Consider the following 18,852-nt stretch of genomic DNA (forward strand, 5'->3'; position numbering starts at 1 on the left):
TGTCCATGAGAGTGCTCATCTGTGTACCCCTTCTCGTCTGCACTCAGTGCCTGGGTCTTCCCTGATCTTCATGATGGAAATGAGAAGTTAGCAGCATGAAGCGAACCATCCTGCCGAGACCACTGCCATGGCTAGTATTGAAACAATTCTTCACATTTAGGATTCCTCTGCATTATCAGCACAGGCAGATGCAAGTCTGAACAGGAATGAATTGGAGCATTAAATTTTGCACTGAAGATATTAGCACCTACACGGGTTTGAACACCTGCTCGCAGGATCAGCTGTGTGCCCAGAGTCCAGTGGGAAGATGTACAGTTAGCACCTGCGCTGGTTTGAGCACCCGCTCGCTGTCTCTTTCCTGTATCTCAGACTCCCACAAGTGTCATTCAAGTTAACGTCTTGGAAAAATTTATAGTCTTGTTCGTTTCTCATAAACTGGTGAAATGTCTAATATAATATATCTCCCCAAAGTTATCATTCTTTTTTATATGAGGACAACTTACTATTTTGGACTATGTCCCTCACATTTTCATTGTCTCCAAATTCACATGTTAAATGTTTGGAAGTGACGTCACTGGGAGGCGACTGAGTCATTAAATGGAATGATCTTGTGCCACTGGGAGGTGACTGAGCCATCTGGAGTCCTCTCTCTTAAGTGGAATGACCTCGTGCATTAATAAATTGATGTACTATTGAGGAAATGGCTTTGTTATAAAAGAAAAATAACTGCTCTCTGGCACACTTGCCCTGTCTCATCTTGTGATGCCCTTTTCCATGTTATTATGTAGCAAGCAGGCCTTTCACTGGATGCCAAGCACATCCAATGGCCGATGCTTTAGATATTCAGCTCCCAGAATTCTGAGCTAAACGAACCTCGATTTTTTGCATGTTACCGGGTCTTGTATGTTGTGATACAGCAATAGAAAATACAGTTGGAGCCGGGCGGTGGTGGCGCACGCCTTTAATCCCAGCACTCGGGAGGCAGAGGCAGGCGGATCTCTGTGAGTTCAAGACCAGCCTGGTCTACAAGAGCTAGTTCCAGGACAGGCTCCAAAGCCACAGAGAAACACTGTCTCGAAAAACCAAAAAAAAAAAAAAAAAAAGAAAATACAGTTGGTTTTGAGTGCTAGAATGACCTAGAAAATCCATCTCTAGGTATGTCTGTAAGCACATTTCTAGACAAGATAAACTGAGGAAGGAAAGTTGACCTCACAGTGGGCAAAATTTTCCAAACCCTGAGTATGTAAAGAGGTTTTCAGAAGAAGCAGTGCCCGCGCATCTGCCCTCATGTCTTTCTGAGCAGCTGTGTCTGTCACTGATGCTGTGATCCTCTGCAGACATCAGTCTTCGGACGCGGACTAAGCATGAGAGGCTCTCCGGGAACGTGCAGGTTTTCGGCATCGGATTGGAAGGGATGAACGATTCAGCTTCGTGAGCCGAGTAACCAGTGTGTGCTGTGCCTCTCCAGTGTGCAAGTGGACATGGATAGGTAACCAAGGCCTCGTGTGTACACTAATCTAATAAATTAGGTACGCAGTTTGTTGTTTGGGTTGGCTTGTAGGGGAGAAATTGTGAGCTGTGACCTAGAGATGTTCCCGAGCTTGGAGCTGTGACCTAGAGATGTTCCAGACTGCTGTCAGCAGATTTTCCTGGATCATTCTGCTGGGACCGTAGGAGAACGCTGATAGCAATACAGCTACTGATAGCAGCGTTAGTGAGATTTCGGGGAAAGAGGACTCTGACGGAAATCACGCTGCAGGTCCCTTGTGTGACATCGTAGCAGAACATCTGACAGCATGTTTCCCCACTTGTTAAAATTTCTCATAAAGCCATATTTCAAAGCAATGGACTGATTTGCCTGCTAGAGAAAATTTCAAGACAGGATAACCTTGGGGCTGCCGTGACTTAGCCAGGTTTACAATTAACAGAAAAGTAGAGCAAAAAAAAAATAAAATAGAGAAAATACAGTTTGGTAATTAAAGAACCTTAAATAAGTTTAAAGTTTCCAACAAGACAGGTTCTGACAAAAGAGCTACAATGTCAAAAGGATTACCATTTTTCGAGGGCCACCACAGACTCTGCACTGGTACAACAGAATGTCCTAACGGCAGGCAGGGACCCATCAAAGGCTGCAGGGCAAAATTGTTGGAAAGGGGCCTGAGAATACTACCAAGAGGCTCCCTACTCACAAACAACTTCCCAGAAGGTTTTTGATCCAGGTTCAGCTGCCTCAGCGCTCATGACCATGAAAGCTCTAATAGGAAGAGGCCGATGGCGTCTCTAGAGGCAACAGAACTTGAAATCATCGCCCACACTGAGCTGACTTTGTAGGCCTACACGAGCGAAGGGTATGGGTTATAAAAGCTCTTGCCCAAGGCTTCAGAAGGCTGTGAGTTAGGGGAATGTCAGGTAGGGTTGAGTTCCCTGAACGAAGACACGATCAACTTGAAGCCTAAGTTTCAGCCACGATACCAAATGATCAATGATCGGAGATTCCAGAAATGTGTGGCATTTACAAAGCAAAGCCCAAGGCCATGAATTGTCTGGCCCAAGAGACAAACCACATGAACAGAGCTGAGGGGGCCAAGCTCAGCAAAGCAGGCAGAGCACGAATTATGCCATCTGGAGTTCTAGATGCCAGGCCTGGGGCTGTTTCTAGTCTTTCCTTGCTGTCGTTTGAGAATCAGGTTATTTATTCTGTGCTGTTACATATCAAAAGTACATTACTTACTTTTGGGTTTTACACAGGCTCTTAACTAAACGTTTCTTTTTCATCCCAGAAGAAACTTGAGACTTTAGAAGTGTTGGAACTTAAATATTAAGGAGAGTTTTAAACTTGAACTGCCTGGGTCACGTGTGACGAGACAGCCGTGAATAAAGTCACACCCTAGCACAATCGTTATTTCTTTCTTATTCCAACAGCCTTTCCCTCTGCTGGCCTAGAACACATGGTTCCTAGAAGGAAGCATGATATTATCTCCACTAAATTGAATCCTGAGACTCCCCCGTGGTTACTTTGGATTCTTTGCGTCCTTGAGTCAACAAGATAAAGTAGGAGTCATAGTAATGGCAGGTGTGATTGGTGACCTGTGGGCAACTGGACTTCTATCACACAACAGAAGTAAGATTATATAGGGAGTACAAGCAGTTTATAGGGCATCACTTAGGATTCCTGAGCCTTCTGGTTAAGTTCAATGGGAAATACAACCCGATCCAAACAGTACAATAAAGGAACATAAATGCTATGAACGGTTCTTTTCTGTTTTGTTAAAAATGTGTTTGTAGGGATGGAAAGATGGCTTAGTGGTTAAGCGTGCTTATTTTGCAGAGAACCCAGGATCAATTCCCAACACTCACAGCTATTTAGAACCCCAGTTCCAAAAGATCCAATGTCCTATGTTGATTTCCTTAAGGACTAGATATACTTGTGCGGCACATAAAAATACACAGGCAAAACACACACATAAAATAAAGTTTAAAGGGGAGTATGTTTGTGTATATATATTAACATATTAAGTAAATATCCATGTTTTCCCCTTCTATTCTTTTACCACGTAACATAACATCAACTATCAGTACTTCAGTATTGTTAAATCTATATTATCGTATTTAACTTATGGGATATACAAAGAGTAAGTATTCTTCAAAAGACGTCACATATTCGTGGAAAGAATTAGTGAATTCCACGTTGTATAGGAGATACCCATATCATCTTAGGAGTAGTTACAATGCTGTCATTATCATAATTTAGAGGACTTAAGGAGATGTGGTTGAATATCTTTAGCTTGACTGGATTTAGAATTGTATAAAAGTAACAGCTCAGGATATGTCTGTGAGGGCATTTCCAAAGAGGGATTACTTGGAGGGCGGGTCGACCCTTGAAGTGGCTTGACCCCTAGTTCACATATAAAAGGGCCCAAGGAAAAAGAAGTTGCCTGCTGCCCTGCCTTCACTTCTTCCTAAGCAAGCACAGCTCGCTACTCACTGCAGACAGCAGACTCCAGATCCTTTTGCCTTCCAGTATGAATTGGATACCAGTGACTATCCAGGAATCTTCTAGGCCTTCAGTGCCAGACTGGAACTTCAGAGGCTCGCATTCATCTCATGGGCAGAGAACTCACTGAGACTCTCCACTCTGCAGTTAACCGTGGTTTCCCTGCTACCGTACCCATTCTGTAAGCTTATCTGGTCCTCCAGGGAGTCTTGCATATTACATAGACTAAGACACCACTCTTAGTCCTCAAGGAGGTTTGACAACCAGGGTTCTTGCTCAAGCTCAGACCTGGGCAAGAATTACCTTGCAGAAGAACAAGCTTCTAGGGTAGGGATGACTGTCTCCGAGAGCCATAGTCTGTCTGTCTCTCGGTAGCACGTTAGAATTCCTCACATGAGGGTTGGCAGAAGTCTATTCCTGTGCATATACCAAGCTGTAGTTTTATGACTCATCACCAAATACAGGTCATTTCGGCAGGACCATTTCACATGGACCGCTGGCTTCCATTCCTCTCCCTTCTCTGCTTGAAAAGTACACATGGGCCGTGGAAACAGAGGCACACAGGCAACCAAGTGCAGAGAAGAGCCTAGCCCCCCACAGGACAGGTTTTCTTTTGTAAGTATCAGCTGCATTCCTGACAGCACTGGGTCCATCTCCATGCAGTCCTCCTGTGGAGTGCTCACACACGGAACACCCACTGCCTCCAGCATGATTAGCACGGTCCTAGTTTCCAGTGCTATTCCCAGGCCCTTGCTAGCATCTTTTCTCTAATGCACTCGCCACCTTAATGATCTGTTCCCACTAAGCTTTCAAAGCATAAAATTAAGAAGAGTCCAGAAAGCTTACAACCCTTTCTTAGCCATTGATTCAACCCAAAACATTCAGATTATGATGAAGCTAATCTTAGTAACCAATGTGCCTTGTTCTGAGCTGGTCTCACCTGCACCAAAGTCTTTAATCACCAAATCATGAATATCCAAGTGGTTAGCGGCATGCATTGGTGCACTTTTTAAATTAAATTAGTTTAAGAACATGGTATTGAAGAGACATCTTAAATGACAAAGTACCTGAAAAAGTCCATGAAAGAGAATCCATACCCATGCTGCTCTGCAATTCCTGCACAAACAACGTTGGCAGATGCTCCAATCAGTGTCCCGTTACCTGGAATCAGAAATCAGAAAATCAAGTAACAGCCAAGCTCATCATGGAACCTGATCTTTGCTCTTTTCTTCTGTTCAAAGGCTGTGATGTGATAATGACCGTCAAAGTCAATGCTTTGGAGTGTCTGGAAACACAGAGACACTGCCAACCAGATAGTGAGTTATCTATTTGAAAAGGTCCCAGTTGGAATCAGGTAATATACATCTTTTAGAGAAAAATGCAAGCAAAGCAAACAACCATGGGTGGGAATACATGTGTGTCCTTTTTAAAACAGTATAGCAAGATCTTAGCCAGGAACCTCTGGACTCTAGGCTCAGACATCTGCTAAGAAATTCTTTCAGCAGATGAAAAGGGTAACATCAGGTGAAACTTTTGCATAACCCAATTTTGCTCATAGATGGGCATTTTCTTCGTGTAAACATTTCCTTGAGTAATCTTTCTTTGTGCAAATGGTGGGAAAGGACACGCTGTGCACACGGGCACTTATGCCAGCCCTCACCGTCCGGGTGGAGCAAACCACCAAGGCAATCCCATCAGGTCATTCTTCCCACCTTTTCTCCTCCCCGACACATAGCGATTCATTCAAGAAAGTCTTACACAACCAAGCCCAAGAGCCTCTTCTTTCTGCCTAATTGGAGCCATTGGTATTCAAGCGCACAACCGAGGCCCCACCAGCTTAGCTCAGGTCTGACATCAGTGCCTCGACAGTAGAGGAAGAGCTAACCCTGAGGGTTAGTAAGCAGAGAACCCTGCTCTGGAGCCACTGTAGTATGCGAGCAGGAGGACATTATACTTCCGAAACCGGAAACGTCAAAACAGAGAGATGGAAGGGCTCTGGTGTCCTCACAAAGGAAGCACTGTGAGGGAGACTGGAAAGCTTGCCATGGTGTCCGGTGACGGGTGACAAGCCCTGAACTTGAACCAAGGCTTCTGACTCTAGAGCAACATTAAAGAGGATGAGCTTAAGGATGTCTAGGGTTCTCATGGGTAGACACAGAGCATCCGAAGGGACTGGACCACGTAGCAATGTACAAGTCATTGTTTTGCCAGCCCAGACCACCTTCCTAGGTGTTATTCTTAGATGTAGCCACACTATCACCTTTCTATCTGTCTGTCTGTCTGTCTGGTCCCATTCTGGGCCTAGAGGCCTGACAAATGAGACTGCCTTCTTGCCAAATGTGATCATTAATTTTAATTGTAAACCTTACAGAAACAAAAACCACCTGGGTTGATATGCCTCTGGATGTGTAGGGGGGAGATTATGTTGACTTTTAATTAAGGAAGGAAGACCCACCCACTATGGGTATCACTGTACCCTGGCTGGGATTCCAAGCTGGGTACGTGGAAAGTAGAACTGAGCATCAAAATTCATGATTCTCTGCCTCCTGACCACCAATGGAACATGACCAGGCGCTGTGTTCTAGGGGTTCTATTGCTGTGATGAGCACTGTGACCAAAGGCTAGTTGGGGAGAGAATGATTTATTTGGCTGACACTTCCATCCTGAAGGAAGTTGAGGCAGGAACTCCAACAAGCTAGGAACCTGGAGGCAGGAGCTGATGCAGAAGCCATGGAGGAATGCTGCTTCCTGGCTTGCTCATCATGGCTTGCTCAGCCTGCTTTTTTAGAAAACCCAGGACCACCAGCCCAGAGGTGATACCACCCACAATGGGCTGGGCCCTCCTGCATTAATCACTAATTAAGAAAATGACCTACAGGCTTGCCTGCAGCCTGATCTTACAGAGGCATTTGCTCAAGCTCTGTCCTCACTGATGACCTTAGCTTATGTCTAGTTGACATAAAACCAGCCAGCAGACACTGCTAGTTCCCATTACCCTGATTCCCCGCCATGACTGATGATTGTACCTTGAACTGTGAGCAAGAATAAATGCTTCTTCCAATAAGTTGCCCTTGTCGGAGTTCTTTATCAGGGCTACAGGAAAAGCAGCCACGGTAGTCAGACAAGTAAAATATGTTTTAGTTCCAACTGCCTGGTCTGTGTTCCCCAGTTCACAGAGCAATACATTTATTTCCAAAGCCAATCAAAAGCTTCCACTGAAAGTGTTCATCAAAATTGTTAAACCCGGGGCTAATGAAGCTACTGCTTCCTCTTGGAGTTTTAGTTTAAAGTGATGGAACGAGCTATGGAACTGGGTGCAAATGACATCACAAAAGTGTGCTGAAGGTGTATCTGGTGACCCTTCAACATGGCTCAGAGGGAAACTTTTATGTTAGGTATTTTGCATCATAAATCCCGTCAGATGATGAGCAGAGTTGGTGTACACTTAACACCCAGCACATTAAGTGTTCAGTGGGCCAGGAATGAGCATTTTCCAATGACTCTGTCTAAAAGTTCTCAGGGCTTAATAAGCTTACAGTTCAGTAACGAATGCCTGCTTCCCAGAGGTGCTCAGTCTCTAGCCTACATTAGCATATTTGACTATAATAGTCCGTGTTAGCGTCTCTCCTGGAGGCCCCCTCCAAGTTTGCCCATCAGGAGCTAGCCCAGGAGATCTCCTGTTCCAACCCCTTCCCTTGGGTCACCTTTTCTAATTGCTCTCTCCCCTGACTGTGGTCTCTCCTTGGCATTCAGCTCAGGGCCTCCCACCGTGCAAGAACATACTCATTGTGAACGCATCCATTGTTATAATCTTAGGTTGAGTGCCTGGCCCCCCCCCCCCCCACCAGAGCACAATGCCAGGCTATTATAGCAGGTAATTCATATGTTTGCATTATATTGAATCTTTTAAAATCCCATTTAAGGGCTGAATTCGCAAGTGTTCTTGGATCTTGTTTCCATTGCTGGTGTTAAATGTGTCTATGAAAGAAACTCGGTTGTTGTTTTCTGGAGCTGTTTCTCTGAAGGGAAAATTTTAATTATTCTGCCCTTTTGTAGGATTCCGTCTCAGTCACTGCATTAGATAAATCAGCTGTCTCCTGAAGTCTTAGAAGCCTCACTAGCTGATGTTAATCCCACCTCACAAATGAGCCGATAAATGAACCAGAACGCTATTGATTTGATAGTCTGAGAAGTCAAAGAACACAGAAAGCTAGATTATCTGGATATGTCTGGAGGCAACAAAGAATGTTCGAGATATATATATATATATATATATATATATATATATATATATATATGCTTATCTAAGAGTCTCTATAATCCACCTGTGTTCCCCAGGCGATTAAGCTGTCCAATAAGAACTCTAGATCAACTTGGCTCTAGACAGCTACAGCCGGAGCCCTCATGTGTTACCCAGCGGCCAGTTCCACCTGACAACCTCTACCTCACACTATTTCCTCAGATGTCAGCCCCAGTGCTTGTGATTAGTCTCTCATCATCCCTCCTCCTCTTTGGTAGAGTCCCTACTCACCCACGCAATGTTTCTAGGCAGTGGAGCCCAGAGAGAAAGACTGTCTACTGCAGATTCTTCTGATTGGATAGGGTGCTGCCTAGAGGCGCATAGTGGGAGCAAGCTAGCTAGCTTTGAACTATATCAGCAGTGACCGTCATCAGACCACGGACCCTGCATGGTGAGAAGTTATAGAGAGCAAGTGAAATCATGAATGAATCTGTAGCTGACATGTTCACCAACGCCTCAGACACGTGCTGTGATAAAGCCTTCCCCTGGTTGGGGCTCAAGGGGAGGTAAAGCCTCCCTCTGGTCTGAATGTGAATGATAACTGTGTGTAAAGAAAATGTCCACCGTAGCTTTCTCCCCCTCTATGTTTACTTCCCGAAGACTGTTCCCCTACAGAGACTGCTCAACCCATATTAGCTAACCCCGCCTCCTCCATCAGGTGTATGGAATAACCCCACCTCCCTGTCCAACTGTATATAACAAGCTCTGAGTTTCCCAGGTACTAACTTCTTTATCGGAGAGTCCAGACCATCTGATTGCTGCTCCTAATTAGGGTTCCAGGACCCAAACCGTGCCAGGACATGGCAAACAAATACTGACTGGCTTTACAGAGGAACAGATGCATTCTGGTTGTTCAGATTTTGAAATCAGGAAATCATCAGGCTTCTCTTGAATTCGCTTTTGACTTGCTAGCCACTGGCTCTTTCTCTGTCTGCCCCCTTGGTGCCAGTGTGGTTCCTCACAATGAAGTCAGCACCCCTTACCTCCCAGGCAGGCACCGAGGGCCAGGGCGTACATGAGCGGCAGTGTAGGCAAACGAATGTCAGGGTCTTGGCTCAGGTTCAGAAGCACAGGGATCTGTGGAGGAAAGGAACATTGCAGCCACGTATCATAGAAATCGTGAGAGCTACACACCCAGACTTGCAGAAAGTGAGGGGCCTTGTTTTGTTATTGTTGTTATGATTAAGCTATCATTATCATCAATTGTTGTTGTTTTGTGTGCGTGCGTGCATGTGTGTGTGTGTGTGCACGCGCGCGCACGCGTGCTTGCGTGTGCGCTTGTGTATGGCGGGGTGGCAGTATCACAGCACAAGTGTGGAATGGAGTCAGTTCTTTCCTTCCTTCCAACTGTGGCTTCTGGGGATAAAACTCAAGTTCTCAGGCTTTATATGCTTGGGTGGCAAGTGCCTTTACCCACTAAGCTATTTCACTGGCCCTCACAGAATTTTTAATAGCCAAACTGTTAATATATATATATATATATATATATATATATATATATATATATATATATATAATTTTTTTTCTAAAAGGAACACCAGATGCATGGAAAGAAGTCAAAGCAAATTTTGACGTGCACGAAACCTTGAGTGTGTACCCATCTGTCTATGTCTGGTCCAAGGCGAAGAGCCAGGTTTCCTCATTGGAAGCTGCCCAGGCTGCTGCCATGGGACACTATGGATGATGTCATGTCATGTTTCATATCGTGCCTAAGAACCATTAATCCAGTGTTCACAAACCCCTGCTGGTGTCACGCTGTTCCCGAGGTGTCATCAGTCTACATTAAGTCACTCTGCGAGTGTGTCTGCTGTCAGTTTAGCCGACAGATGCAGGCCAATGAGGCGGCTCAGAGAGAGAGGGCATTTGTTGCCAAAACTTGACCCAAGTTCAACTCCCAGAAGCACATGTTAGGCGAGAACTGACTCCTGCAAGTTGATCTCTGTACACACAGACAGACAGACAGACACACACACACACACACACGTTACACCACATACACACCACTGTTACACACACACACACCACTGTTACACCACACACACACCACTGTTACACACACACACCACTGTTACACACACACACCACTGTTACACCACACACACATACCACTGTTACACACACACCACTGTTACACCTCACACACATACACACACACCTGTTACAACACACAAACACAACTGTTACACCACACACACACATACGCACCACTGTTACACCACACACACCACTGTTACACACACACCACTGTTACAACACACACACACACACATACCACTGTTACACCTCACACACATACACAAGAGAGATGTAAAAAAAAAAACCAGACAGACCATGGAAGTGGGGCATGAGAAGACACAATAATGGTGGTTTTCGCAACCAAATCATGAAAACAGTCTCTGCTCAGAAGCTGCACCCTGGGAAGGCTGCCTCTCACCGCTGCTCTCCCCAGCTGTCCTGAAGCTGTGGCATTTGTAACAGACTTTACAACTGGAAATGTCGGTTTCCAGGGAGCTCTACCAATAGCCAGTGGCCCTCTTCTAATGGAAAAATTCTGTATTATTATAACCAATGAAACATGCCGGTCTGTGACATTTCTGTAAGAAATATATTATGTGTTTTTAAAGTATCCTCTCCCTGAGTGTTTTTATTACTGACAGTCTGCTGCCCTGTGTGTCTGAGTCATACTCTGATTATCCTTTTCTCAGAATCTTAGTACCCTAAATAAATATACATAGTGCTTTGCAGAGTGTGGACCAAAATCTGGCTACATGCCTGCCAGTCTGTGAGCCAAGAAAGTAAGGAAGGAAGGAAGGAGAGAAAAGAAGAAGAAGGAGAAGGAGGAGGAGGAGGAGGAGGAAGAGGAGGGAGAGAGAAAGAAAGAATGAGAGAAAGAAAAAAAGAGAGAAAGGAAGAAAGAGAGAAAGAAAGAAAGAAAGAAAGGAAGAAAGAAAGAAAGAAAGAAAGAGGGAAGGAAGGAAGGAAGGAAGGAAGGAAGGAAGGAAGGAAGGAAGGAAGGAAGAGAGAATATGCCTTGTAACGTCCTTCCAAGGCCACCTTCCCTAGCCAAGAGGGCTCACTGATTCCTACCCATTGGGGAAGGGCCTGTAACCCACATTGCCAGGCTAATGGAGAAGACAGTGTGTCTTTGCTACTCACATCCCTACTCCTCTAGAGACGGCCTTACTTAGCTCCCATAAATGGCATATTGGGATTCAATCCCAGATTCTCCCTCTGCAGAAACACAGCCATGCATCCCTATAACTGCTCTGCTCTTTAGCCTAATTGCAGTCCACTGGACCTGGCTCAGCTCTCTATATTATTTTGTTTCTGAACATTTTAGAAAAGAAAAGGCTAAAAGCAAAAATGGCATCAAGTGTAAAACAAAAAGCGAACGCTTGTATGAAGTACTTTTGACCTTTATCACCCCTGAGTGTTTTTCCCTATACCAGCTGTTCCAGCCAACAGCCACAGCTGCCTGAATACCTCCTCGTTGGGCCTGGAAAGAAACCTGGGATAAGAAGATACTGAAGAACAAGAGAGCCTTCAAAACATGGCTTTCATGCTAAGCTAAATGGCAACACATACAACTGTATGTATCCAAGAAATCGGTTTTTAAAAACTACAAAATTATGTGCATAAATCACAATATAGCCCAGGGGGAAAACGGTAATATGTTAAACCTGAAGCTGTCACAGACTCTTTCCTGTGCAAGCCAAGGAGTTTGAAGAGAAGAGGCATCAACAGAGGAAGACTGAGAATTCTCTGTCCTTAGCCCTGTACCTCAGGTCCCCAATGCAGCTGTGAGGGAGGGCACCATATCAGAGCCCCAGGGATTCTGCTGCACGGGGCTGTACTCAGATTCCCACAAACTCTTGCCTACTGCAGGCAGGCTGGAAGATGTTGGAGGGGGCTGTTTGTTGGTTCCCGGCAGCCTGGCTAGCTTAGACCCGAAATAATCACAAAGAAACTGTATTAAATCACTGCTTGGCCCATTAGCTCTAGCTTCTTATTGGCTAACTCTTATATTAATTTAAGCCATTTCTATTCATCTGTGTATCGCCATGTGGCTATGGCTTACCAGCTAAAGTTCCTGCATCCGTCTCTGGCAGGGCTACATGGTGTCTCTCTGACTCTGCCTCCTTTCTCCCAGCATTCAGCCTAGCTTTCCCTACCTACCTAAGTTCTGCCTTGCTATAGGTCTAAAGCAATTTCTTTATTCATTAATGGTAATCACAGGACACAGAGGGGACTCCCACATCAGGAAGAAAAGGAAGAAAAAGCAAGTGAGTGTGAAGGGGGTTCCCAGGCATGGCAATGTGTGCTCAAATACTGAAATATCTGCACCCCAAGACCCCAGCGTCTTCCATTTCTCAAGACCATGCGGTGTTTCCTCCATCTCTAGAAAGCAAGGGATTAACCCTGGCATATGGTGAGGACCAAGGGCCTCACACTGACCACTTCAGATACTCTAGGGCTGTTCTTGTTGCATTAAATATTAGCAGTGTTAAGTCCTGTTTAATATTTCACAGTTTACAATAAGCAATGAAGAGAAGGGCTTAAGACAGAGGGTTAGGTCCAGCTGTTGTCTATAACAGCAGTGACCTAGGGACACTCAGAAATGACAAGTCAGAAACATTTCAATTCAGTTTAACAAAATAATAGCTAGGGTTGGAGAGATGGATCAGAGGTTAAGAGCATTGCCTGCTCTACCAAAGGTCCTGAGTTCAATTCCCAGCAACCACATGTGGTGGCTCACAACCATCTGTAATGAGGTCTGGTGCCCTCTTCTGGCATGCGGGCATACACACATATACAGAATATTGTATAAATAATAAATAAATATCTTTAAAAAAACAAAATAATAGCTAAAGTAGTGAGGCACAGTGGTAAACACCTTTAATTCCAGCATTCAATAGGTAGACTTGGGAGTTCAAGGCTAGCCTGGTCTACATAGTGAGTTAAAGGTCCAGGGCAACTTAGTGAAGCCTTGTCTCAAAAAAAATAGTTAATAACAAACTTAGTTCATCTCAAACCCTGGGACGTGGACACCTTCATCTATACTGCTCTGATTATATCCCTGAAGTCTCATCCAACCACCATGGAAGCCTCCACTCCTCTACTGAATGAATGACTGCTTTTCCTCTGGGCATGAAGAGAATTTCCATGGCGGCATCGTACCAGTTGTGAGCTAATTCTCGGAAGCCTCTCCCTCCCAATGGCAGGACATCCTTTCCGGCCCACGGAAGAAAGGAGATACACCACTGACAAACATGTACGCAGTCGCAGGATGATGGAGGTACCCGTCTGAGACCCGACACAAACAAGAGGTGGGCTGAAATTGTTTCTGTCATCTTATGTGTCCTCGGGATAAAAGAATTACTCAGCCTTTGTTCCAAGGCAGGGCTTCTCAGCCTGTCTGTTGTGACCTCCTTGGCGCTGAATGACCTAAGACCATCTCCATACCAGATATTCACATTGAGATTCCTAACAGTAGCGGAGTTGCAATTATGAAGTAGCAATGAAATAATCTCATGGCTGGGAGTCACCACAACATGAAGAACTGTATTAAGGGTTCGCAGCGTTAGGAAGGTTGAGAACCATTGTGCTCAGGAAACGATTTCTGCAGGTGCTTGGCTGCACCAAGTGGCCTCTAGCTCTGTGACTGAATTTGTACTAACTGATCATCCTTCAAAAGGCAGCTGTGTTGGCCAGGTCTTTGGTCGTTTCTGCATTTCCATTATGTGTTCCCCTGGATGCAGAAGGCTCCACAGCTGTGTAGAGCCAAGGTGCTTCTTGTTAGAAGGGACTCTCTTCAAACAGAAGAACTGATTGATACCCAGTCAGGGAGAACTGATGCCCACACATCAGTCAGGGGGGCAGAGCCAAATGGGTGAGGAAAACTACCAAATATGGGTTCCTGGGGGTGGGAGGATGGGGCTCATTTCACACACCCCGGCTTGGACAGAGAGGCAGAGAGGGAAAGTTCCAGGAAGCAGTTCTTGAAACCCAGGGGCGTGGGCTCTGCCTTACCACAGCTGGTCCAGGAGAAGGTTCTGTTGGAGGGAGACACTTGGAGGAAGGAAGGAGGGGACAGATTCTCAAGCCCTGATCTTTTATTAAGTAATGGAAAATTCCCAGGCAGCTGATGACTGACGGCAAAGGTGCAAATCAACCAAAAGCAGGAGCAGGCAGCTGGCGATTTCCACCTAACACACCAGTTCTGCACCCCCATAGTCAGGTCTCAGGCTGTCCATGTCTAGAAATGAGTTTAAGCTGGACTATAGAAGGATTTCTGGTAGTTAAATAAAAACCAGCCTTCCTCAGGAACTAGTGAAACTGTTTCCCAGTTTCCCGAAGGAGTCCCTTACCCCTGGCAGAGAGGACAAGATGGTCACCTGTAGTGCCTGTCATCAAAGCCCATGCTGGCCTCCAGGCTCCCTGCTTATCACAAGTACCTGCGCTCGGCCCTTGCCCTTCGGCCCTTCCCTTTCCTTCCCGCAGCCATCCTCAGAGACCACAGGATGTCTCCACCACTCTGTTTCTAGCCCTCTCTCGCTCACTCGCTCTTTCGAGCTGCCTCTCTATATATTCTTTTGCTCTCTTGTTATCCCATATGTTGTTTCTCTCCCTCCCTCCCTCCCTCTCTCTCTTTCTCTCTCTCTTTCTCTCTCTCTCTCTCTCTCTCTCTCTCTCTCTCTCTCTCTCTCTCGTGTGTGTGTGTGTGTGTGTGTGTGTGTGTGTGTGTGTGTGTGTGTGTCTGTCTGTCTGTCTGGTCTGCTCTATTCTCTATGGCTTGCTTTCTCACCGTCTCCACTATTCTCTCCCACTCTTCCACTTCTCTAGATCTGGCCAGATCTAGTCTGCCTTCTCTTTTTCTCTACTCTGAACTCCTCCAGTTGCCTCTGAATTATTCCCTCTCTCTTAGTCACAATAGAAAACAAAACAAACGACGACAACAACCATGGAGCAGCCAAGCCCGCAGTCTCTTTACTACAAAACCGCCTCCCCACACTTAGACCCTTCGAGTGCCATGCCGAGTGCCGAGGACCACTGCATCCTCTTCCGCACGTGGAGCTAAAGCCACAGGATCCGAAGCCTCTGCGGGGCACTTGCCCCCATGCTCTGCAAGCAGAAACCTAGGATTCCCAGTCTTCATCAGCAATCTTGCATGTGCAGGGGGCCAGGACAGAGAAGGGAAGAGCTAAGGGACAAGGACCTGCTACCAGAGGCAAAATGCACAAAGCAAAGGCCAAGGAGATGCTAGAGCTAGAGCAGGGTCATCCTAGGGCCACAGAGACAAGTGTGTCTCAGGACAGGGGAGACCCAGCAGGAGGGACAGGCAGGGACACAGTAAAGCACTCCCGGTGCCTGAAGGAGGGTAGATTGGAGAGAACGTAAACAAAGAGCTACTTTGGGAAAGTAACCTACTGTGATTAATTCACATTTTTATCCATTTATGCCAGGCAGGACTCTTTTTGTTTCTCCATGAATATGCATGAGTTTCCCTAATAAAATCCCTTTGTCTCCTTTGTTTAAGGAGACTGTGCTTTGGGGGCCTTCCCAGTGCTCTTTTCACTTGCACAAACAGCAAGCCTTTCCTCATTCTTCTGCTGCCTTGTGTGCATATTGGCTTTGCGCTCACCCAAGGGAGAACACGCTGTACTCTGCTACAGGTTGGAATACTAATGCTACTTTATATGCATTACAAATTAAATGGTCCTCACTATAATACTATGAATAAAGTCGTTACCTGCTAAGGTTATCTACATGAAAATTAAAAAAAAAAAAAACAACCTAGTGAGGATGGTGTATCAAAAGTCAGAGGCCTTGAAACAGACCAGTTCAATTGCAATGGACAGTTGCCAGTAAGGCTGATGGACAAAGGGGTCTATGATATGACACACGGAAGCCTCCAACGCCATCAGGATGGATGAAGAGGTGATGGAGAAGCAGGAGAGAACAAGCAGAGAGTTTTCTGTTTCTGGTGTGGTTTGTGTTCTGTCTTAGTTTATTGGGTTTTTGTTGTTGTTCTTGCTTTTGTTTGCTTGCCTGCTTGCTTACTTTGTTTTGTTTTCTTTCATGGGGGGAGGGGGAATACAAAGGATGGGGGGATGGGGGAACCAGGAGGTGAACAGAACTGGGGTACACGATGCGAAACCCCCAAAGATTCAATAAAGAAGTTTTTAAAAAGGAAAAGAAAAATTTTAAAACTTATTTGGATTCTGTTTTTAAGAGAAATTGGAAGCAATTTTTTAATTTTTAACTTTTATGCACATGCCTGTTCTGTCTTCACTATGTCTTACACCATGAGCACTCCTGGGGCCATCAGAGGCCTGAAGAGGGGGCTGGATCCCCGGAGACTGGAGTCATAGATGATTGTGAGCCACCATGTGGGTGCCAGTATTCTTAACTGCTGATCTATTTCTCCAGCCCAAGAAACAATATCTCAAAAGACCCAAAATAAAGGATTGGAGCAAGATACAGACCAGAGAGACTTGTAGGGAAGATTGGTGCCTTACTTGGCATAAAGGAAATGTATTGCGTGAAGGGCAAACCTTCAATGCCTAGCACAACTCTTAAGCAAACCATGAAAAGCTGTGATGAAGTATGTGTGAGGTCAAACGACCTGCTCTATTAAGACATAGTTGATTGGGGAAGCAAGATGGGGTCCAGGGGAGATCTAACTATACCATGTCCTGCCTGTATATACAGACACCTACAGAGCTCTGCTGGCATGCACATGGGGAAGTTTGAATATGCTTCTGCCTTTGTCTTGGCTCTTTCTGTTTGTTTTACTTCGAAGAAATGAAACATTACAGATAAATGGTTTCCCACCATGGCTCACAGTCCCTGCACTAAGCCAAAGAATCAGAGACACAGAAGATGTCCCAGGGATGGGGGGGGAGTCTTGGTATCAGCTGGAAGTTAGAACCAAATAGAGACTCAAAAATCCCTGCACAGGCCAAGTATCAGAACCCATGCAGACTGCTCCCAATAAGGAATTTCTGCATTTGAAGATAATAAAGGCAATGGCTCAGTCTTTTGGTGTCTTGAAGTCCCTTTAAGAAAAATCAAACATTTGTTTCCTAGGAGGGGTATCAGCCCTCAACTGGCCTCCCAAAACAGACAGTCACCCATGATGTGTCGTCCACTCGAAAGATGCTGATCTCCAGCCTGTCATTGGCCTCTTGCTCCTATGTCCACCTGCCTTGGGCTCAGCTCAAGATTTTTCCTCATGTGTAATAGCAATGGAGGAGCTGGTTTCATACTCTGCTTCTTAGGAAGGAAAGCTGAGCCTGAATGATTGCAGGCTAAGGTTGGGCCTTAAACACCCAGGAACACACAACTTACCATTGTAGCAGTAAATGGGATGTTGTCAATCAAGGACGATGCCAAGGCTGAGACCCACACTATTAGCACGATGGCAGCTGCCAAGCGCTGATCTTCTGGAACCATCTAGAAGGAGCAGATAATGACCATGCTACTCATTAAGCACTGTACTTCTCAACCACATATGCAAAGAGTCTTCTGACATATGATAAAATGAAGGTAAGCATAGACAGGCAAACCAGGAGCAGATAATGGCCATGCTGCGTATTAACCACTGTGCTTCTCAATCACGCATGGTGTCTTCTGATAGGATGAAGGTAAGCATAGACCTGTAAACCCGGGCCACACTCATACCAGGAACATTGGCCACAAGGAATAGAGGGTCCATTCTCAGTCAAGTGGCTCTCTAGGTTGAGGAGCAAGCATTCCATCCCCACATCCGGTGGCCACAGAGACAGGCTCCTGCTCAGCAGTCTAGCAGAGTTCTAAGGTGGGAATCTCTGCAGCATTCACTCACCGTGTGCTGCCCCTTCTTAGACATATTTAACTAAAGGCCAAAGCAAGATAGCAAGCATCTATAATTATGTATCCTTTGATAAAAGTATCCTTTCATCTCTAGGCTCCCCAGGATAAAGTAGGCTCCCTTCAGTGCTCTGGACATAATTGAGGTAATTAGTGTAACCTTACCAGACATTTCTTTTCTTTGTTTCTGTCATCAAAAATCAAAACCGAGTGGCCAGAACACATTCTACTAGAACATTCAATGTACCTTGATCAGCAAGGCAGTCTGCTCTCCCACATACTCTACTAGGTGAAGGTGCGCCAAGGCCTGGAAGAAAGGGGTGTTTTCAAATGAGAATAGATGTGGATTTCTTCTGTCTTTCAAATTAGAGGGGAATATAAGGTAGGCCCTGGTTATCATTTCTCATTTAAGATTAGAGTCCTTAACACAGTCTATAAATAGATTTACTATCATATATACTCAGGAAGACACACAGAGGAGAGATGTACAATAGCAGAGGCAGGAATTCCTCATTGATTTGTGTCAACCTATATGAAAGACCGTTTGATTGCACATGAAGAAATGTTAATCCATAAAAAAGGCCTTTCAAAGTAAGCTGCACTTCCAATTCCAAAGTATCTCAAAAGTTCGAGGTGTTTTTTTGTTTGTTTGTTTGTTTGTTTGTTTAATGCGGTTCTTACAAACCTTAAAGCAAGAAAAAAAAGC

General features: G+C 45.2%; 1 protein-coding gene across 7 annotated transcripts in view; it reads right to left on the bottom strand.

Annotated features, from left to right (window-relative positions):
• The window catches only part of Oca2 (OCA2 melanosomal transmembrane protein), a 246,729-nt gene that overhangs the window by 60,568 nt on the left and 167,309 nt on the right, over positions 1-18,852 (bottom strand). For 5 of the 7 annotated variants that reach the window (XM_038313651.1, XM_038313654.1, XM_038313649.1 and 2 more), the window contains 4 exons: positions 18,394-18,453; positions 17,646-17,750; positions 9,278-9,371; positions 5,062-5,155 (listed from right to left, as the gene is read on the bottom strand). In XM_038313651.1, coding sequence (XP_038169579.1) covers positions 5,062-5,155; positions 9,278-9,371; positions 17,646-17,750; positions 18,394-18,453 — 353 coding nt within the window. The remainder of the gene's footprint in view (positions 1-5,061; positions 5,156-9,277; positions 9,372-17,645; positions 17,751-18,393; positions 18,454-18,852) is intronic. The other 2 variants (XM_038313652.1, XM_038313656.1) reach the window with 2 other exon arrangements.

The sequence above is a fragment of the Arvicola amphibius genome, chromosome 12 (genome assembly GCF_903992535.2).
Source record: "Arvicola amphibius chromosome 12, mArvAmp1.2, whole genome shotgun sequence".
Classification (NCBI taxonomy): Eukaryota; Metazoa; Chordata; class Mammalia; order Rodentia; family Cricetidae; genus Arvicola; species Arvicola amphibius.